The sequence below is a fragment of the Falco cherrug genome, chromosome 6, assembly GCF_023634085.1.
Source record: "Falco cherrug isolate bFalChe1 chromosome 6, bFalChe1.pri, whole genome shotgun sequence".
Lineage (NCBI taxonomy): Eukaryota > Metazoa > Chordata > Aves > Falconiformes > Falconidae > Falco > Falco cherrug.
Genome location: NC_073702.1, coordinates 47958935 through 47981940, shown reverse-complemented (window position 1 = coordinate 47981940; position 23006 = coordinate 47958935). Strand labels below are relative to the sequence as shown.

The following is a 23006-nucleotide window of genomic DNA, read 5'->3' as shown; positions in this document are numbered from 1 at the left end:
GTCAATAAATTATTCTTGTCTCTTTCTAAAGGCAAATCAGAAAATGTGCTCTTCACTTTGGATATAATCATGGTGCTGGGTGCTCAAATAACCACCTACTAAAGAAGTCTTAGCCAGACTAACAGCATTCTCCATTGCACTGGCCTGTCAAAAAGTTTAAATCTTGCTGAGAGGTAGTGAATCCTGCTGCCTCGTTTTTGCAGATGGCTCGTGAGATCCTCACAGGAGTAAACCTCCAAGGGGAAGGAAGCAGGCTGAACAGTCCTCAGGACAAACCCAGAGAAACAGAAACATCTGGGTTTATAAATAAAAACAAATCCTGGAAAAAAATAGGTAAGCTGTAGCACTGGACAGTGTTTGTGGATTGTATTTGGAAGACGTTTGTATTTCCTGAGCATCTTAAGTTCTGCCAAAGCAACGTCACTTTGCAGACAAAATGTGGGAGCAGGGTCTGGAGCACATGGAGAGCCACAGCACCTGCTCGGCTGCTCCAGCCACATGCACAAGTAAGGGACGTGGTTTTTCCTAACCCCTCTATGCTCAGACCTCTGAAATCGGCATCCTCTCCTCACCTCACAGGTCGTGGGTGAAGGCAGCTGATGTTTGTGAGGCTTGAGAAAGCAGCCCAGGAGGAAATTAATGGTTACTTCTCTCCTCCGAGCAGGGAGGGAAGGAAGTAGGATTTGTGTCCTTACACCAAACAATGTAAATAGAGAAAGAGAAAGTAACTGCTTGTTTTATGACTGCAGCCAAATGAATGAAAAAACATCATGTGTTTTAATGTTGTCATAATCTATATTCACAAGAAATCCAGACAAATGTTAGAGCACCCTTCATTCTGACAATTCCCAACTTCTGAGTGATTTTGCCACTCCCCAGATCTTTTAGCTATATTCCCATCTTGTACACACATAAGGGAAGCTCCCATTTACTACTAAATTAAAAGACTAATCATGAAGAAATGTTGCAGTCTGTTCAAACTGCAAAGACAAAGCAAAAAACCCCCACCAAAATACATGCTAGCACAAGAGGACAATTTAATGACAGCATCTCTCATTTGCTAAGAAATAACTCTGGAGAGAGAAAGGACTGGACAATGACCAGCATTTTATTTACACAGGTCATGAGACATGTCACTTGGGTGATCTGTTCTTGTCAGGCAGTTCTTAATTAGAAAATTCCTAGAGAGAGCTCCTGCTCCCACTAGGTGCGTATTAAAATCTAAAGACAAAAGGAGTTAGTAGAAAAGCCTGAGGAATAGACAGAGAACTCAGGTTACACTGGAAGGCAAGAGTCAGCTGCTGCTAGCATAGGGAGAGAGACTCAGGATGGGATGCTGGATTTTGAATGAAAAACTCTCAGTGCTGTTATTAGTGAGTATTTTTAGCATTAAAAAAATCTAATTGGATATATATAAATATTTTAAGCTTGTTTAAAAGACATTTTATGGTTTGCTTACAGTAATACTCCCAAGCTTAATGTAAAACTTGCTATAAAATATTCAGCAGTCTTTTTATAACTACTCTTAAAAACAATTTAAAGTCTTACTGGTTTATTTTTAATTATTTTTAAGTCCATGTACTTTAGTTTTCAGATAAAGGGAACAGGCATTTGCATTTGTAATTGAAATTATATTCTGAATTATTTTCAGAGGATTGGGTGAATTGAGTATGGGGGCAAAGAAAGGAATTTCCTCAGCTCCTAACTCCCTCCATTTCTAGATTTCTTTAATTTTAGCTTTTATTGCCTTCTTAGAGACCAGGCTAAGCCCTGTGTTTAAGATCAAGTTTGCCATCACACAGTAAATGTCATCTATATCCTCTACTGGGGATGTGGGGATAGGACTGTAATCCGGCATTTGCTAAAAGATAGCCTCATTCCAGCAGGCATTTGTGAGTTCTGTCATCTGTGATCAAGAACTGCATTGCACACTGATTTTTGAGTATCTCTCAGATACTTTTAAAACTATAACCATTTTATATGCATTTAAAAATACTGTAACTGTGACTAAACTGTAGCCTGTCTGCTTTGCAGCTGGTGTGGCTTGGACTGAATTTCTATTTGTTTATTGATACCTACCACTGGTATGAAGATGAAGATGCTTACATTTATACACGGATTATGTTGGGAGTAAGTATGAGTTTGATAGATAAAAAAATTCCACAAGAAGAATGTATGCATAGTCTGATTTTATTGACATCCTTCATAATATTTTTGATGCTTCAACAGTAATTTTCCCATATAAGAGTATTATTTATTGTAGTATTTTCCTTCTTTTGCTCTTTCTATACCAAGCCTATAATTTACTTTCTTTATATTGTTATATGTACAGTCAACCCTGGCTTGGGCAAGAGCTTCTGCAACGTGCCTTAATTTTAACTGCATGCTAATCCTGTTACCAGTCAGTAGAAACCTTATTTCATTCTTAAGAGGAGCAAGCATTGTAAGTACCATTTCTCAAATAGCCATATTATCCTCCCTTTTTAATTTCCATAGTTCAACAGTATTATCCATATCAAACATTTTCCAAGGAATTTTAATTTTTGACAGAGTAGTCTGTACACTATTGCCTTGTTATTACTATTTAAACTGTCAGCGTTCATGACTGAAGAGAAACAAATGGCTTGTTTAACACGGTGCTCTAAATGCAACACTGATTTTGGCAGTCACTGCATAGCATGGTGTCATGAAGAGAAAAGTGAGGAGCTAAAAAAAGGGACACAATAATGCAACTTGGCCAAATGGAGAAAATACATATCCATCATGTGTATCCTGTGTAGCTGCAAAGTGAAAACCAGAGTGACAAAATGTACAGATAGATATATAAAAGTTCCATAAGTATAATAGGAACATGTTTAAACCCTTCTGCCTGCGTGGCCACTACTCAGGTCTTCCTTTCTTCTCAACATGTTTTTTTTAATGGAGTGGTCATCTACTCAGAGGAATTTACATTAACCTCGGCATCATGCATAGGAAGTACTTAAGGCTTTAGCTCTACTAGCTATAGCTTCAACTTGCAGTGAATTATTATAGTCAGAGCAACTCCAATACCACATGTTTGGGTAAAAAATCACTGATCACTTCATGACTCCAAGAACAACAGGAATTTAGAATTGGCAACAATTTTTTTTTTCTTTTTTTTACTGTTAGCTGGTTTTTATTTCAATTCCGCCTTTTTTTTTTTTTCCAGAGTTAGAGTTACATTTTAAGCAGTATTTAGGCTGGGAATCAACAGTTTTATAAGTTTGAGTACAGGAGCTAAGCATTTAAGGAAAAACATCTTGTTGAACTTCCGAATCAGTTTGTGAATTAACATAAAATGCATGCATGCCCACTTAGATGCTGAGTAAGAACTCAGAGAACTGGAACTCTTCTCACAGATAATATTTTGCTGGTCTGGACAGTACTGTGCTCTTGAGGAGCATGGTACAGAGCAACTTGACTGGATCCAGCATGGTCATCACAGAGCTGGATCCAGTGACTCTCCAAGGAGGTGCTGTGTTTTAGCATTGCACCCCGCAGTGCTCCAGATTTTTGGAAGATTTATTAGCTGTGAAACAACATGGATAAATTTCGGCATGGCACTGTGCCAGATCAAGCAAGCAATCCAGACACCCGCAACACCATCCAGAGACTGAACGAGGTCCGTGAGGGCTGTCTAGGTTCCAGCAGAGTGTGTTACTTTTGGCTCGCCACAGCCCACCCCGGCCCCAGGCTGGCTCTGTGCAGAGGCACCCAGCCGGGCATCAGCACACCACCATCCAGCACTTCCAATAATGGGAAGACGGCTCAGTACCACATAAGCTTCAGCCACCTGAGGTCTAGACAGCCTCACCCTCCTGGGGTGTGCATTTCGTGAAAGCAGCAAAAATGTTTTCATTGCAAGCTGGCTTTGCCAGCCATTCAGCTGTGCTCGTGGAGCTGAGCCTGAGCTTGCAAAGCAGTGGTGGCCCAGTCTGGTGCCTGTGTACCAGCAAAGGAGTTGATCACCAGCCCAGACAAACCACTCATAAAACACAGGTAAATGTAGCGGAGTTTTATCAAGCCTCTTTTTGAAACCCTGCCTAGGCTGAATAGCTTAAGACACCCTGGAGTGTTACTGTGCCAAAAACAGTTACCTGAGCCCCAAAATTAAGGCTAATCCAAAACTTCCACTGAATTCCTTCAACATTCCATTTTTAAATGTACTGAACTCCTTTCTTCTCCTCTCCAAAATGTGAGTTGCAAATAGTAATAGGAATGATATAAAACAAGTCCTGCTTTTTCACCAAGTGCTGTGGAGGAGCACTGAGGAGACAGCTTGACAAAAACATCGCATTTCACAAGATGGTTGCCTATGGAATAGCTGTAAATGCAAGTAAGTTGGTTGTTTTTTCTTTCTTCCTTGCCTTTGAACTGTTTTGAATTTCACAGTGATTCTGCCTAATGCTGTAATCCCCATCAGCTCTGAGACATGCTATTTTAGTGCAATCATTTGGTGACTGCAGCTTTAAATAGGTGTAGGAGTCCTGTCTGATTAACCATTTGCAACCTTTTTTGCTTGGGAAAAGTTTGACTGTTAAGTCAATAAACTTTCAACCCGAAGAGCAACTACTAGTTGCCATTCAGTTAATGTGACCAACCTATGTGCTCTTAACATTTAGTGTAAATAACTCTCATTAAATACCTGAGAGTAGGTGTTTGGGGAGATGGCATAGTATTACAGTCTGATTTCCTAAGGAAATGGTGCTTATGAGTCACACTGCTCATCTGTCCACCATTACATCTTCAATACTTTTTCAACCAGGTAGTAAATTTAATTTGAACTTGAGGCAAGAAGCTGTCTCAGAAACATTAGATTACAAAATTATTTTTTTTTAATATGTGATGGGTACAGGGAACTAATGGCCCCCCTTGAGGGAAAAACTGCATCCTGAGATCAAAAATCATGTGTTCTGCTGGTCCTAGTGACTTACTGAGCTATATGTGTTCATTGGCCTGGTGGGAAGAAGACATGGCGCCTTCCTGTTCCCCAAGCGGTTAAAAGACCTGGAGAATAATGAAGCTTGTAGGAATTCAGAGGACATGAGTGGAACTGGAGATAACATCGGGAAGAGAGCTGTGCAGAGAGGGAAGAGCAAAACGGAATATGAGGAAGGACATAAGCACATAGAGATGGAGAGGTATCTGGAGCAGATAGTTCTTATAGAAAATGTGAAGGAGACACAGGAGTTAGAGTTATTTGCAAGCATAAGACATTGTAGCATAACAGTTCTACCCCCAGGCTGTCAGGGTGGACTATGGCCCCATTGTTTTTTTTCAGTCTACTTGAGGGAAATGCTTTTGCATGTACAGGCTGTTAATGTCCCATGCAGTGAGAGAAGAACATGAAGTCAGGATTGCTATCAGTAATCAATAGCTAAAATTTGTCCATTGTATGTAGTGCTAAGGAATTCAGAGGGGAAGGCTGATGGATGAGAGTGTGCATCTTACAGTGTGTTATGATGATTTACTTATCTGTCATGTCCATTCATTTATCAGAGTTCAGTTTCAGCATAAAGCAGATTCTTACGGAACGCAACATCGCTTCTTTAATTAATAAATCAACCCCGGAATGTAAATTAACCAACTTCTACTTGGTGTATAATTTGTCATGCTCCAAAAAGAAAGCAAAACTGCACAGTTAAACCTTTTATGTTTTTGGCTTTATATTCATATAAAAATGTTTGCTAGTGCATTAAGATGGACAATTTGGGAAGTGCAAGTCTATCAGAAAAGTGATTACTTTATGGCTTCAGTAATTCCAAGGAAAAAGACACAGGAGCTGATGTGAAATGACACAAATCACCTTTATTTAATTCTGTCACTCTGTAAAGAGAAAGTGTTGTTGGGTTGTTATTTGGGTTGGGTTTTTTTCCAAAATATAAAATGGGACAAATACTTGATAAGATATTCAAGAAAGAAAAGAAAATACAGGGAAGTCTAATGAACAAAGCATGACAAGTTATGAACTCATGCTTCCCTAACAGACAAGTGAGAAACAGCTATCATAGTTGGGAAAACACTACATCACTGTATAGTCAGACTTGGGTGAAGAACGGTGAGAAACTCAGTTGCCTGAAACTAAATTTTAAATTAATAAAAAAATTAAAAGCTACAGCACATAATGTGACAGAAAAGCAATGTTGCAGAGTAAAGAGGTAGCCACAAGTATGTTGAGTCCCTTTTTATAAAACCTAACTCTGTTAAAATGATGGGTAAATAGAGGCCAATGATCAAGAGCATGAATGTGGCAGCAAGAAGTTAAACCAATTTGAAGTTCAGATCAGTAAGCTTAGCCTCACAGTATAAAACCGTAGACTCCTTTATTATTAGAGTAACATGTATTCATCTTAGCTTGCCAGGTGGTGTTATTTCCAGCATATTTATTTAATAGCATGCTAAAAATAGTGCAACATTAGTATTGTCTGGCTTCTAACAGGCAGCCAGCTCAGCTAAGGTGCGTGTGGCCTTGGAAAAAGTACATCTGTACCTTTAATTTTTCATCAGCTCTAATACAAATTCAAGAGCAGGCTTTAATTGGTCAGGTCATAAAGGGATATAATTAGAGACTAGTGGGAGAGGGAAGTTGGAGGAAGGAGAGAGAGTAAACAATGCTATCTATAATCAAGGGCATCATTGAAAATTCAGTAAAGGGAATTCTGCTTAGTTTGGCTTCCTGCGTTCTGCATGCCTGTCTGTGATAAGAGCTGTCTGGGAGTTATTCACCCCCTAATAAATCTTCCTTATGGACCTGTAACTCTGCTAGAATAAAATCATAGTTTCATGCACTCTCAGTTTGATCAGTGCAAATCATTCTATGTTTTCTAATGCAAGAAAGACTTTTCAGTTGAGAGGCAGTTGTCTGAAACCTAAAGATACCGACAAGAGATAGTAAATAACCTTTTATACAACTCCTCCCTCTTACTGTATAGCTTTTACCCTCTTAAGAAAGTACATTCATGTATTTTCTGAAGTGGGGAGTGTTGGGGGGTGGGTGTGTGTATACATATTTTTATATATATATACAATGCATATTTTAAAGAACAAACTGTTTCTTGTGTTGTATTGATGTTTGCAGGAAGGTTATATTTCTCCAACAGTCTTTGAATTATGATATGAACAAAGCTTGAGCAATTAAAGTAGGGGAAGGACAGTGAGGTTCTTTGTAGTTAGGCTGTTTAAAATGGTGGTTCCTGCTCCTTAAATTTCCAGCACTGTGATTTTCTTTAAAAACATGCAAAATGCAGACAGAAATATAGTGATGCCAGGTGTATTTGGCTTCTGACAAGCACTGAAAAATCTATTGCTAAAAATGCTAGAAAAACTTTCCATTTTCAGCCACGTTTTGGTAGTGGTAGCTATGTGAAGGGCATTGGTGATCTGAGTCACATTTTTGTGTAAGTGATGAAGTTCTCAGGGAAGCAGATGCTTATCTTCAAAAGAGGTTTAGCTGCTATCTCAGTGTTGTACTTCCAGAAATTACAGGAAATCAAATTTCCATTAAACTGCATTTTTTTTCAGTCAGATTGTTTAAATCCAGACTTAGTGCAAGTACTAGGAAGGAAACTACATTAAATTAAAGACTATAAGCTTCCAGCTAGGATAAAAAATGGTCCAAGTCATGTTGTTCTTTGATGTTTATAACCATTCTAAAAAAAAATAATAAATCCAATGCAAGTATGTGTGTGGTCACTATTGTGATTTTTATATAACCTACACTTTTTAGGTCCACAAAGACAGCATGAAGCTGAATTAAGGGTTCTGTATAACTAGAAATGGCACAAGGCAGTGTGTGGCAGAACTGAGGCTTGGTCGAGGGCAGAATTCCCCATGCCTGGCTTAGCTTCTTGCAAAGCCGTTCTCTTCACTGTGGGCAGAAAGGCCAGTATTTGACCCTTTGATTTTATCATGACAGGTTGGTTAATCAAAACATTTAACTGCTAGCAGCAAGCTCCAATTTGATTATTATCCTGCACAGGCATGCAGAAAAAGAGAGAATGAAACCTTGTCCTCAGATAAACACATGCAATTTCTGTTTAGTTCAATGAGAGTTGTGCATGCTTCACTGAAGGCACAATTGGCTGGATAAGACTAGCTAAATTGACCAGACTTTCAAGATAATTTAATTACATCTCTATGTATTTAAGAATATGTACAGTAAACACCATGCTCTAATAGCAACCCTTTTCCTCCCTCCCTCCTTGCAATAAAACCTTTTATTTGATCTCAGAAGTGGACTAGATAGAACATCTCAGGATCAAATAAAAATTAATATATGTTAAGTGCTTCAGAGGTTCCAGATGTTGTTAAAAAAAACCACTCAAATTCTTCAGTCTTCGTGTACAGTTATAAAAAAGAACCTTGTTTAAAAGATTGCATGATTTATTCCATACTTTATATTTGGTCATGCAGAATGAGGAAAATGAACTGAACTGAAAATTCTGAGATGTAGTACCTTAAACTTTGCCCTCATGGTTAAGTTAGATAGGTGGTACAGGGGGAAAAAACCCACAACTGTTGTAATCTCAGATTTCAGAAATCTGCATATTAATTTTGGAATTGCTTAGTAAATTCTATACGCTGCAGACGCAAAGGCCTTCAGAAAATGCACTTCAGGGATCTAAGATATTTTAGCTAATGGCAGCGTAGCCAGTGCCAGACTTTTTAGTCTGCTACAACTATGGTACATTAAAAGAACCACACTGAAAATGGAATTAGATCTTTGCATTACTCTTACCATCAAGCTATAATTCATTTTTAGATTGCATCATTTTTTCCTAGCAGCACACAAAAAAACATCAGAAGTATTAATCTGATAACACTCTAGGCAATACTTAAGATCATGGGAGACTCAGGTAAACCAACATACTCAGTACATCATTAATTTGTATCATTATGCTCTGTACATTAACAGCTACTGCAGAATAGCTTGCAAAAAACCCTCTCTCCTGCTCATTCTGGAAGTCTACAGTTGTATTATACTCTACCTGTCAGATGAAAGCTGGAGGGAATGCCGCCTAGAAGGGAAGATGTGGTAAATCCCAAAGAAGATATGATGACAGGAACACTTACAGTAAAGCAGAATAATATGCAGATGGAAAAATCAGTGTCCTTTACTAGCCTGCAGAAAAATCTTACCAGGTTAAGTTCCAGAAAGCAGATCTCTTCTTCCAGGGAAAAGTTGCAACATGATTGCTCTTTATTAAACCTTAGGCTCAAGACCTTCTTGCGAAGCTGTGTCTATTTAACTCATTTTTTTTCTGTTCAAGGCTGGAAATACTCTGTTAGGAAAGATGGACTTTTGTCTGTCTGGAAGAAACTACCACCTCATTTCACTCTCAGCACTCGCCATGTATCAGATACCACTAGGTTTCCTGTTGCTCCTGAAATGACTAGAATTTGTACAAATCATGTACAAACCTGCACTTTGAACAAAGTACAAGATTCCATAGTCTTCTAAACAACAGAAATGTCATCATTTCACATAAAGATTTCACAATCTGCAGTATCAGTTCTTAAAAAAACTGTGTTTTGAAGGCAAAAGAGAGAAAGTGTGTTATGCTATGAACACAGATTCAAACCTCCACCTCTAGTCAATGTTGTTCTTTTAAGTGAGCAAGGATGTCCAAAACTTGCCATTTATATGCTGCAGGGAACCCTTGGTAAAACACCACTGTGGATCACAACTCTGTGAAACTCACGTGGTCCCAAGGCTATGGTGACTGTCACATCATATCAGAGTTATCAAGAGCATCCTGCAGGTATAGAGGACAGGAGGCCCAAGTACCGTTACTGGTTGCACCAGTAATCACTAGCATATGCCAAGATATAACCCCTCAGTAGAAGTCCACTCAGAGATTCATTGTCAGAGCTTTCCATCCTGTCAAAATTTTCTCTCTTCTTTCCCTTAGTCCAGTGCTGGGCTACATGCCGCTTGTAACTCCACAACCTACCGCAGACAGTGGTCCATTACCCCACACCCATCCTCTGAGTTCTTTCAGATGTCAGAGAAATCAGGTCCTCATCAGGCAATGATTTGGTTCCCTTCCAGCTGGATCTGATAACATCCTTAACAGGCCAAAACATCTGTTCTGAAAGGAACCCCTTGTAGGAACAGTTTCCCCCTTCCCACTCAGCACTTAAAAGTGCTGTTACACTTAAATACATAAACAGTGTTTATATACTGCTTATACATCTGTTGTACACTGGGGAACAGATTGCCACAGCCCCCACACAGCTGCCACCTAAACCCTGCAGCTCAGAGCCTCTCTGGCTTTTGGATTTTGGCCGTATGAATACACACATCTCACTCACTGTTTGTGGTCTAGTGTAACCTTCCTTCCAGCATCCTAGTGCTGCCAAGGTGCTGGGAGCACCCTCTCAAGTGCAGGCTCCGGAGAGAGTCTCCTGCCTGATGCTGGCCAGGTTGTATCATATGCAGCACCTAATCCATAACAACATATGCAGGACGTGCTGGGTCATGGGGTCCAATACCCTCTAATGCTCACAGTCACGTCATATATGCTATTTCATAAAATGACCAACCTTCAGCTGAAAGCTGCTTGGATTGCTTGATCCCATTATCCCATTTATTGAAAGGTTATTTTAGAGTCTCATTCCTTTGATGGCTTGAATCTGTCTTCTAATTTCCAGACTCATTTTATCTCTGTGCAGTTCATATCCATTTGGATTTAGTCTCCATTCTGCTGAAGCTATTCTAGCTTGTATAAATAATTTATTATTCACTGGGCCAAAGATTCAGAAGAAATGGGAGCTTGATTTTGCAGTTTGGGTGCTCAGGATATTCACTTGGGATGCCTGTGTCAATAAATATTTTATTATTTTTATTAAGGGTTTCAACAGGAGATAGTTCATACGCACTAGAATAACCAGTCAGCCCAGTGACTAGGAGACGTGATTCAGATTAAAGCTTTACTTTAATTTTAATGTAACAAGGTTTTTAAAATAGTTTTTTCATCCCCCAGTGAGTATCTAAGCATAAGACAATAAGGTGAAGCAGGTGTTAGGGAGTGGCGGGAGGTGTCCCTAAGCTAACACTATGTTTTGCATGAATTGCAACCTGACAGTCAACCAGCCACAGCACATCTACTGCTCTAGAAGAATCACCTCAGAACAGAATGAAAATAACCTCTCTCCAGCATGGACACCTGGGCTAACCTACTGCTGGGGGGAAGAGTGCAATCTTCTACCTGTTTGCACTGCCTGCTGTAAGCACTCCCATGGCCAGCATCCTACCTTAATTCATATTGCCATGCCCACAGCTCTCCCCAGGCACTGCAGAGGAGCTGGACACTGGCAGCAGTGTGAGAGAGCTCACCAAGTAGGCACATATTTCTAAGACAGCAATACCAAAGTCCTTATGCATTTAATCCTGTGGTTTCATCTATGATGACACAGTGACTAGCACAGTAAGACATTACTGTTGTGCAAATAGTTACAATTAAAAAAAGGAATAAAAGAAAGAGAAAGAAGAAAGAAGGAATAAGAAAGAAGAAGAGACAAGAGGGAAGAGAAAAAAGGAAAACAAAAAAAGCAAACTAAAAAATAAAAAAATAAAAATAATTTTCTTTTGAGAGAGTATTTTTCAGAGAAGCAGATTATATTCAGTTTACTACAAATACTGCCTTTTAGAAAGGTTTTTTAAATGGTCAGACACAGGAACAGATAAACACTGAAGGAGACATGGTAATGGGAAGCTGATTATAAAAACTAGAAATACCATATCCTAATAGCTCTACTGTAAACGTATAATTGTTTTCCATTGACATTTTTTCATCCTTTGGTATTTAATATTTTGCATTAACTACAATGTTCCTGTAATGGATTTGAGAATCTCTCGTACTGAAAACAGAAACTCTGCACCTAGCATGATTACAACTTCATCTATGTTAGCGAATAATAAAGTCCTTCCTTTTTCCCACTTTTGAAATTATCACCTTTCCACTCAGGAAAAGAATTACAGGAGGGTTCTTACTTCACTCTAAGGCATTTTTCTGAACTGACCATTTCATATGCTTCTTGGGAGCAGGCCAGAAGAAGAAAGACTGTATGATGCTCAGGGCAAAGCAGATCTAACACCACGATTCAGACTCTTCCCTTAAAATCATAGCTCCTGTGGCTTCCGCAGGCTCCACCTACATAAAGTAATGCTATAGCTACTTGTTAATAGGGGACAGATTTCGGATGCATGTCTTAAATATCCTTGGTGCAAGTTGCAAACTGATCTATGCCTAAAATGGACATGTTAGTGTCCTGCGTAGCAATATTAGGCCATGGCACATCCTGGTATATAAATAAAAAAATAGGGATTCTAATCAGTTTACCTCATTTTGAACAATTTAAGATCAGAGGCAAACACCTTTATATCATCTCATTTATGTTATCAAAAGGTCCTCCTTTGATGACGCTGAAGACTGCAGGGCACTTGACTGTAAGCATGGGAAGTGATGACACTGGAGCTGTTCCTCTCCTCTCCAGTGTGAGGCAGTTGCTTCATATTAGACACGTATTTGATAAAATTTACCTTTTCTTGTCAGCTTAACCCATGCAAAGCTCTCAGTTTATGCCCAAGCTTTTCAAATGGTTTGTAGTGTGCTTAATGAAGTTCCTTCTGGCACTGTGGACACGTACAAGTGTGTCTGTAATTTCACACCACTCTTTCTCTCGTGCAGCCATCCATATTGTTGCCCACTTGATCAACATCGAGCGGTATCATACCAGCCAGTCAAAGGAAGCCGGAGAGTTACGGAATAAACTTTCTGGCCTTGGCAAGAGCCCAAATGAAAGCTACTTGAACCCAATCAGGACCTATGAAACAGTAAGCTGCCACTTTTTGGTTTTCCTCATCTAAAAAGTTTTCCTCTGTGGATTCTATTGTCGGTAAAACTGTATTTCAAAGCCTTTTAACCAGAGCGAGAAGGTGCTGCCAAAGGTTAACCTCAATTTCAGCTGAAAACACTTACTCAGAGCTGCAATTTTCAGGTTACTAAGCTCAAAGAAACGTCTACAGTATTTTAATTAGTTTTTCAGGAGACAGCTGGTGGGGGGAGGATAAGGAGTGTTGCAAATAGTAGACAATGAAATATGCCTGCAAAGAATTTTTAAAAAACTAAACTAAACTATGAATACATGGAACAAACACTACTTCTTACCAGAAAGAAAAAAAAAAAACCAAACCAAAACAAAACCAAAGCAGCAATAGCACTTAACAATATTTCTTTCACAGTTGGTTGTTACTTGTCTCAACCCGTGGTTGTGCAGTATCTTTCCAATCTGGGGGTTGATTCTGCCTTGTTACATGTCGAGTGTGGCTGCCTAGGGAAGAGCATGTGCAAAACTGGCTGGAGGTTTGGAAGGAGTGCATGGGGAAGATAGTGCTGCTGTGTGCTCTTCAGAGCCAAGCGGGACTACAGGCACCTCAGTCCCGCAAGTAAATGGCTCTGCTTGCTTTGGGGGCAAAAGTGACTGTGGCCCCTGTTGGCTCCCTTGGCTATCTCACAACAGCATTATAAACTCTTCCTTATAATACTCAAAAAGTACTCTTTCTGCAAGTTGTGCATGTAAAACATGCAAAAGCTAGCCAACTTTTTTCCTTCTTCCATTATACTATACATCACATTCATGTTATAAGTTTACTTGCGTATACTATTGTATATGGCAGGTTGAAATGGCACTGGTGAGACCCCCACACATACTTTCTGCTCTAGAAAATCCCCACATAGCCAGCATGCAATAAAAGCTGCTTGAACACCATGGAGTGGGGCTCTTTCGATCAGTGGTGTGCTCCACAGAAACAAGAAACAAAGTGAGACGATGGCTGGACAACCATCAGTAGGATTCGATAGTACTTTCAGTCACAAGGCACTTTGTTCCACTTTTTCTCAGTTAACCTTTCCAGTTTACATAGTGTGATTTTTGTATCTTTCAAAACAAACAGGTAAACAACTCTCAAGTTTGAAAAAAAATCAACCAAATTAATGATATGGTTAATTAATCAATACCATGAATACAAAAGTCTTCATGTTAGTGTTGACAAAACAGTCAGGTCTATCAAAATGGGACAGCCACCCAAGGACTCAGCTGCATGGACTTTCCTTACACCCACTGCCCACTCTCACCGCATGCACGTGAGATGTTCCCCAGGAACAGAACAAAGCTCACAGCTCTGAACAGGAACCTACCATCTTTCAGTATGCATTTTTTTCTCCATGAAGCCTTCCCATGGTGATAATTGTGAGGCAGGCCTCTAATTAGCATTAAAATCCTAAACACCCTTGAGGAGGAAGGCTACTGGGTTTTAAGATCCTTTCCCAGATTTCTCACAGTAATATGCCCCACAATTACCTTCCAATTTACAGCCCAGATTTTACTCTAACCTCTAATATTTATATTTCTTTTATTGCCCACTTCTGTCTCAGTAGCTACTCAGAATTAATAAATCATGAAGGAAAGCAAATAAAAGATTGCTTCTAACTTCAGAGAAGAAAGTTCTGAGAACAACAATTCAGGCTTTCTTTTCAGTTTCATCCTACCCCTGTAGTAGCAATGTACTAAGTGTCTTTGACATTTTTCCTTGTTTCATCTCAACTTTCAAACTAGCCACTGTAGTGGAAACGTTCAAAATATCACCTAGATGAATCCTGTTAATATGCAATAGGATCTGAACACACTCTTCACAGGCACCAATTTGAAAATGTACTGTGTGCTGTCAAGTGTGAACATTTGAAAGAATGATTTTACTGTAAAAAGTGACTGTAAAGATGGCATTGTGGAATTTTATCACCTCTAAGATTTCCATATCAAATGAGTGCACTTTACAAGTACAATACAGGTTTTTTTCCTCCTAGGACACAGAAGGCATACTGAGGTCCTTCATTCCTGTGCATCAGTACCAGGAAAACAGATGTATATGCTTTTCAGGTCAAACAGGAACTGCATTTACACTCTGTTGGCATATTTAGCTTGAGTCTCATCTTGTGTGTGAGACTTTTACTGCTATTCTTCGTGATTTGCACTCTATAACTGAGATCAGCATCTGACTGTTGTGTTCAAAATACGTCTTCATTCTCACTTCAGTTTATTTTTGTGGGTTTAGACAGATGTAACAGGCCTGCACTGATGTCTGTGAGTCATGAACAAAAATGAAAATGCCCTAGCCCAGCACATTAATGTTTCACCACTGACAAGCATAAAAATGTAAATATAAATACAACTTTTAAAAAATAAACCAAAGTATTATCCAGCGTATCTCCAGGTAAATGTAAGGAACAGGTAAATGAGATATGCTGTTTAGGTAAATGACAGCATGCCATTTTTATACACCATTTCAGGGCTGCTAAAAACCCACAAACTTTGAAGTAAAATAAGCACAGAAGAGCCCCATACCTTTTGTAGTTACAGGTGTCTTAGCACTTCACTTTATCACACTCATGTGAATAAGCTTGTTTCTACTGTTTTACTTATTACATCTTTAGGTTTATTTTTCTCATTTCTCTAATCATTTTACTTTTTTTCTGAAACACTTTTATATAAGTGAAAGAGATAAAAGTACTAATGAGACTGTCTAATTTCCTCCTTTCAATTCCTGAAACACATAAGTGGCAGAAAACATTTACACATCTGTCTGGGATAAACCTGAGTGGAAATAAGAGTAGAGGGATGTGTTTCCATGCTCTTCTGTGGTAAAATGGAGGTTTGCCTTGCATCCATGTCTTGTTCTAGTTTTGTTCCTATGCTGAAAACATATCTTAGATTTGGGCTTCATATGTAATAGCAGGAACAGTAACAACAGTAACAGCAACACAATTATAACAACAAATTAGAACAACTATAGCTACTAATGCTAATGCTAATAATGTATTCTTACTCTAGAACACAACAGGAGAGGTACTAACCACCATAGCTGGAATAACTGGAGTCGTGATAACTGTGGCTTTAATTCTGATCATGACTTCATCCACTGAGCTCATCAGAAGGTCATGCTATGAGGTGTTCTGGTATACTCATCACCTCTTTGTGGTTTTCTTCATTGGTTTAATAATCCATGGTATGGGGTAAGTGTCTGCATAAACTACGTGGGGTGTATGTACACAATTTGAGATGAAACAATTCAGATCTATAATCCTGTGCTTTTCTATTAATGAACTGCTGGGATCTTTGCTTGGAAATAGATTGCAAAATGAAAGAATTTGAAATTAAACCACACCACTTTTCTGAGGACTAAAAGTGTGGTTCAGTTCTTTCAATGACTCTTCTACCATCTTACAACCTGCACCTTATTAATGCATCGGTCTGAACGAACTTTCATCCCTGGGAACTGGGGGCATTACAGATCAGGAATAGGAATCAGACCTTTGTGAGTTCAAATTAATAAGGGATAGATCTTATGTTCATAACTCTTGTGTAGCATTTTGTGAGAGAGCTTGTAAAAGCTTGACAAGCTTTCAGCATGTCAGCAACCCTATGGCGAATGTCCCTGTGACCATTATCCTCTGCATCCACAAATGTAAGTAGTTTTGACCTTCTTATTTCTCTATGGGGAAAAATAACCCAAATTTCCTCACCATGGAGAAATAATGTTCAAGTAGCACAAGGCACTGTGTTACAAACCAGGTTTAAATGACTACAATAACAACTCAAACTTTTGACTAGGCCCGTCAGGTGGCTTTTACAGAGAAGGATGACTGCCAGGTTGCTGATAGTGTCCTTGTTCCTCAGCACAAGGGGAAGGTCCATCCTCTTGGTACTGAGCTCTGGTTCTTACACTGAGGGACAGCAGAGTCAGGGGAGCCTTCCTGAAAGCTCAGGGGCTGGTTAATCCCCTGTCAATGTAGAATGAGAGCAGGAATGTGCCTAGTGCTGAAAACGTTCCCACCTTCCATTTCCAGCTCCACTGAGATCTTCTCCTCCTTCTCCATTGTAGGCTTTCCCCCATTCCCTTTTCTCATTTCTTTGAAATAGCACTAATGTGACTTTACAGTGGCGCATCTACATTCACATTTAAATTCAGACAGGGAGTGCAGTTTTGACGCAAATCTCATGGTCCTTGTCACCTTGTAGATTTGGCTCATACCATGGTGCAGTCCCAGGGCTGCGTAATACCGAGTGCTTTGGGATGAAACGGCACTGACAGGAACGCATCTCTGTGTGCCAAGCACTAAGTGATCCGTTCACAGGACCAAACCAGACCCAGTCCTAAGCCCTAGGCAGCTCTCAGATGTGTCCAGTGCAAGGCCCTCAGCAGACTGCCTTGCTCCACAGAGCTTTCCCTGCCGACTGTCTCATGTACACACGGCCCCAAGCTGTAGCGAAGCTTTTCAGATCCAAGGACAGTCACTTGGTGTTATCATAATGCAGCTTTTATGTCTGTTTGTAAAACATTCAGATGGTATTGCCCATCACTAAAGCACATACAGACCACCACTCTTGGACAGAGAGGAACCTCCTAGCCCACAGCAGTGCATGCGTGTCCCTGCTCCCCGAGGCACATGGCATCACCACTGGGAAGGGAACCAGCTGGTACAATGCTTTGTGGTGTGTCGCTTTTCTTCTTCCTCTGCGATTTGAGAGCTGCCATGTTCAGTTTGGCTTTGAGTCTTCCCAAAATTGGCCCAATTAATTAGCCCCAAGTTTCAGAGGCACAGCTGCAAACCAATGCTGTAAACGGTATCCTGACCTGGGCTCCCTCCCCTCTCCCTCGCCTGCAAATCTTTCAGAATTCAATCTCAAATGAGACCTTTAAACCTTCAGCTTTGTAAGCTCCCTCTGTCTAGCCAGCTGATCGACACTGCTCAGCAAGAGAATTCCCTGAAAAGGGGACAGTGATTTATCTAACAGCCCTACCAATAGCTCTCAGCAAGCGCTGCTTGCTCCAGCCTGGGAGCGCACGGCAGCAGAGAAGCTCCCTGCTGCCCCAGCGCATTCCTACCATTCATGACAAGGAGTCAAACCCCAAGGTTTCATCCACTTCACATCTCTTCCTCCTTCCCAGGTGACCGAATAAAATGCACTCAAGCCTCCCTCCTTTCCTGTGTCTCTGTCTGAACTGGTGGCAGCCGATGACACTGCCAGGTAAAAGAAGGCAGCACTGCGTATCTCCATGTCTCTTGTTAGACTTAGGCTAACATTGTAGAGCCGAAGTAAGTACAGAAGGGAAAATTCAGAGAACCAATATGAAACAAACAGGGTTTCCCCCTAAAAGTCTTCCTTCTCTACCCATAATCAACACCAGCTGAAACCCATTTAGACTGAACAGTCAGGATTGATGTATTTGGGAAAATTCGCATCATTAACATCCTCAGAAGTAAGAAGCTGGAATTTAATCTGTTTAGAGAGTGTACATCAAATTACGGTCCTCCAACTTTATTTGCAGCTTTTAAAAATGCATTTAGAAAGCAGCAAAGAGAAGGTCTGTCACTATTAAATTTTATTATTTTTCTAAACAATAACAGATGCTCATATACAAAGGAGGTCAAAGTGTCTGCTCCAAAGAACTTGAAAATCATTCTAATTTTTCTGCAAACAGCAAAATGTACATTTTCTATGCAAGGAAGCTCCACACTTCAGCTGCATTGATGTATACCGATACTATAATGAGCTACTTGCATTTGGTCAAAAAGTCATGGCAAAGCTAAAGGAAAAGTAATTTGAACAAGAGAGCAGAACAGGGTTGAAATGGCCAATTCTTGAACTTTCAGTTATCTCTGAATCTGCATTGAACTACTAGTGCAAAACCTACAGATGCGCAGAAACCTTGCAAAGCAGCATATCACTGATGAACACTTTTGTTTTAAGTCAGCTTGTCCGAGGTCAGACGCCTCAGAGTCTGCTGCTTCACAATGTCACTTACTGTAAAGATCACTACATGGAATGGGACAATGCCACTCAGTGCCCTTTGCCGCAGTTTTCTGGCAACAAACCTGTGGTAAGAGTGATGTTTGTCTTCTGCTTTTAACTTAATGTCCTTCCCTGGGAGGCCGAAGGTCTTGGGGAGTAGGGGGCTGGAGTGCATGCTAGTGACGGGCACTTAAGTGTTGTGTTCAGAGAGTAGTTTCACATCGCTGTTCTATGACCATTCCCTGTCCATTAAGACAGTGATCCTGACCTCTCTAATCAGTACAGACAGGTCCAGACAGGGAGTGATGTATAAAATTTTGGAGTCATTAATATTAATTTTTATTTCTGGAAGGTCCTTTAGTTAAGCAACACTCTCTTTGAAGGGTATAGATTCCAGAACTGTACCCTATTTAAATCTGTTTTGAACATTTATTTTTAATTATTCAGCATCATCAATATCCTTGATGTGTTCATTGCAGAAACATAGCCTCCAAGTCAAAATCTTATGAGGACAGAGATACAGAAAATACAAGAGAACAGGATAGCTAGGGATGCAAATTAGTATTGTTATTTTAACTAATAGTACTTTAATATGGATAGTCTAAATGCCAAGGGAGAATAAGTTGGAGTTAAAATTTTGTCCTTGCTTTGGGACACGTGCTTCATATTGTCCAGCCTTGATGTCTTAAGTTAGGTAAAAAGGAGAGAATCTGAAACAATGAATTATGAAAGGGAAAGGCGAAAGGCAGGAAAAATGTCCCACGGAAGGGTGGTTTTGCTGCAACAAGATTGCAAATCCACAGGGGGTAATTAAGTAGCAGACTTGTACAGTATGTCAGATGTCTAGCATCCAAACAAAATCATTTAACATTTACAGCTCAAGATTTAGCTTGCTCATATGCAAGTTTTTGTTGTTTCTTCCAAAAAGAGAAAATATAGTGAAGAAAATCCTGAAGTAAAGGAGAAAAATTAGCATTCAGTGTCTTGTAGCTCTTTTAATGGCTGACATAGATTTTTCTTAAACCAAACTATTGTTAGCCACTACCCAACCCGCATATTAATGAGAAAACGAATGCCTCTCTAAAAATTTCAGCTACAATGTCGCCATAAAAATCAATACATGGCTACGCACCATGAATACAGACACAAGCTTGCTTCCAACAGCATGTCTTGACATTAATTATCATAAAGCTAACTGGAGAGAACTTCCACTTCTCCGTGTTAAACCTATTTTGCCACACTTTCCTGCATATCCAAGGCCATGCTTGCAAAGTCGCATTACTTTAAATGAATTGTGATAATACCATATGGCATATAGATCATCTAAAAGAACAGTACTTTGCTGGATGGGTAATGTGCTATGGCGTGATACCTGCAAGACACTGCAGATAGTACAAATTCATTCAGAGGCTAAAAAGCCATGGCGAGGCTTGTGTGGCACTGGCAGGGGCAGATGCAGGTGGGACTGAGCAGGGAGGGGACAGCCTTGTGCACAGCTGGGATTGCATGTGGTGGCACCAGGGTGCATGCTCCACTGGCCATGACTCCCAGGGGAGGCTACTCCAGCAGAGCCCCTCTCCCAGTCATGCCACATCTGCTCCCCTGCTCTATATTTCAGCAGGTAGGAGCCCGATCTGGCTCCCACTGAGGATGAAGAAGCACTGATGTTGCACCCGGGGCATCTGGACTTCTGTCCTCACAGCCTCTCCTGAGCCATTGATGCCCCATTTCAGTTCATTCTCATTATAGGAGGAAACACCACCTGCGCAAGAATACTGATGCTCTGATTAGCTGACCAGGAACCGTGTTGCTTAGCAGCCCATCCCTCCTGGTTGATCCCCGTTGTCCCAACCTAGGCAAAAGATATTTTGGATTGAATGCTCCATTGCGCTGGAGGGATGGCACATTTGAAATCTCAGCTGAGCTCTCACAGAGGGTAGCCTGCAACCTTAACATTCCTGTCACGTGCTTTTATTTACAGGTAGCACAAATGGAAGGGAGGAAAAACAGGTCTCATCATTATTGTGGCTTGATATATGCAAATATATTCAAGGTGTAAGGTTACCCACTGTGCAGAGACACCTGTAGTATTTAGGGGCAATGGATGTGTTGAGTTTCTTCTTTAACTGAGAATCTTCTGGCTTATGTTGGTTTCTTCCCATTCTTAAAACATGCATTTTTTAATTTAATTTTCAAGACTTAACCTTGGGAAATTGCCTCTCCATCCCCTTAGCACTTTCTAAGGAAGCCACATAATTTTATGGCTTGCTTCTCATAAAAGATACTTTATAACCCCTGTTACCCAGCTTGTGGAGCAAAGTCAATGTTTCAGCAAGTTACTCTTTGGAGATTTTAAAAGGCACATGATTGTTAAGTCTTCAGTTTGCTAGAATGAGCTGTGTAATTAACAAAACTGGAAACAAAAGAGTATCCCTTCTAGAAAAAAAAAATTAAATCATGAAGATTCAATTACATCTAATTATCTTAGCTATCAGTGCAACTCAGTGAAATCATCAGCTAGTATACTTGAATAGCCAAGCATCTTTGTTACAGTGATCACTACATGTGATTAGCAAGTACAAGCACAGCAATCATCCGCAGTACTTAAAGTATGACCAGCTTAGTATCCTAGATCAAAAAAACACATTTATTGATACAGAGTCGACTAATGGATTAAATGGAAATGCATCCCATTCCTCTAATTGAATATTTGGGACTTAATGTTTTCTCATGCAGCATCAGAAAACTCACGGCTGACAGTAAGAGCTACTCCTATCTGACCCTTCTGAAATATTTCAGACTTTGAAGAGCAGAAAGACAGTAAAGCTATGGATAATATTGCATAAATGTATGCATCTCTACATCTTCAGGTCCAATGGTATCTATATGTAACACCTAAATAGATTAATCCTTTTGCCTTTTAGTAGGGAGAGATTTTAAAGGACTCCTCTTGGCCAGAATACAGATAGATAGTAGCACTGCTTTTGGAGTGCATCTGTGAAGGAGCCCCATATGTCTGTTCCACAAGAAAGCCAGAACCGCTACAGTAGCAACAGAAATACTCTCTTGAGAAGGGCGAACCAAAAATCACAGAAGATAAATCTAATAATTTCATTTTAGGCTGCCTGCTGATTTAAACCAGAAATACAAAGTATTTTTGTAAACATTCAAATAAATTTTGTTTTTTAATATGCCACTTTCTGCAGGCTTGGAAGTGGGTTTTAAGTCCTATGGTATTGCACATCTGTGAAAGAATTGTTAGATTTTGGAGATTTCGACAGGAGGTGGTCATTACTAAGGTATGTAACATAGCACGTCTGCGAAAGAAAACCCCACGTTATGTCAATTACCTTTTTATCTTTTACAGGTAACTTCTCTACATCGCAACCTCAGTTTTTACTCCTAGCTTCAGCAGCTCTTCCATCATTACCATGGTTTCAGCCAAATATTGATTTTAGGTTTTGCATTTATTCCAATACCAAGTCCATAAGACTATTCCATACGGGACCAAACTTGATTGATGAAGTACCAGACTTTATACCACCATAACACAAACATCTGCGCAGAGGGTCTCTCTTTTTAATGAACTGAAACTATGTTCCACTGCAGTAAATGCCAGAGATGCCCTCAACTTCAGTAGGACACCTTTTTTTTTTTCTGGAGGCTTCCAAAGAGATTAAGGGTTATATTATCAGTTAGCATAAATAGTCGAAGTTTCATTAATGCCACAGCAATAATTTCTTCCAGTTGTAAATATCTCTGTGTGCTAAGGGCCTATTTAAGTCACAGCAGAATGGATGGGGAACGCTGCTATTGAAGCAGCCACGTCCATATGTATCAAGCCAGCGATCAGAAACAGGCTTATCTTGTGTGAGGGGCAAAGCGTACCGGCTACGTCTTGCTGCTGATTTCGCAGAGTGGCTGCAATCCGAGAATCTCAGTATACGATGTGTGACATATAAAACTGGCTGCTTAACTGAGATTACCTCTTAATAAAAGTATATTAGAATTGAGCTCACTGGGCTTTTTTCTTCTTGCCAAATCAATAATAATCCCATACCTGTTAATCGTGTTACATGAGAGTAAAACTGCGAAGTTATTCCAGTCTGTCGAGGAATACTTTTGCAAAG

General features: G+C 39.9%; 1 protein-coding gene across 1 annotated transcript in view; it reads left to right on the top strand.

The window, feature by feature from the left end:
* The first annotated feature begins 1328 nt into the window (after window positions 1–1328).
* NOX3 (NADPH oxidase 3) overlaps window positions 1329–23006 on the top strand; it is a 38914-nt gene continuing 17236 nt past the window's right edge. Inside the window, exons 1-8 of the mRNA XM_005446555.1 lie at window positions 1329–1373; window positions 2035–2130; window positions 2333–2443; window positions 4273–4357; window positions 12714–12859; window positions 15913–16094; window positions 18835–18964; window positions 22083–22175. Of these exons, the coding sequence (XP_005446612.1) occupies window positions 1329–1373; window positions 2035–2130; window positions 2333–2443; window positions 4273–4357; window positions 12714–12859; window positions 15913–16094; window positions 18835–18964; window positions 22083–22175 (888 nt within the window). The remainder of the gene's footprint in view (window positions 1374–2034; window positions 2131–2332; window positions 2444–4272; window positions 4358–12713; window positions 12860–15912; window positions 16095–18834; window positions 18965–22082; window positions 22176–23006) is intronic.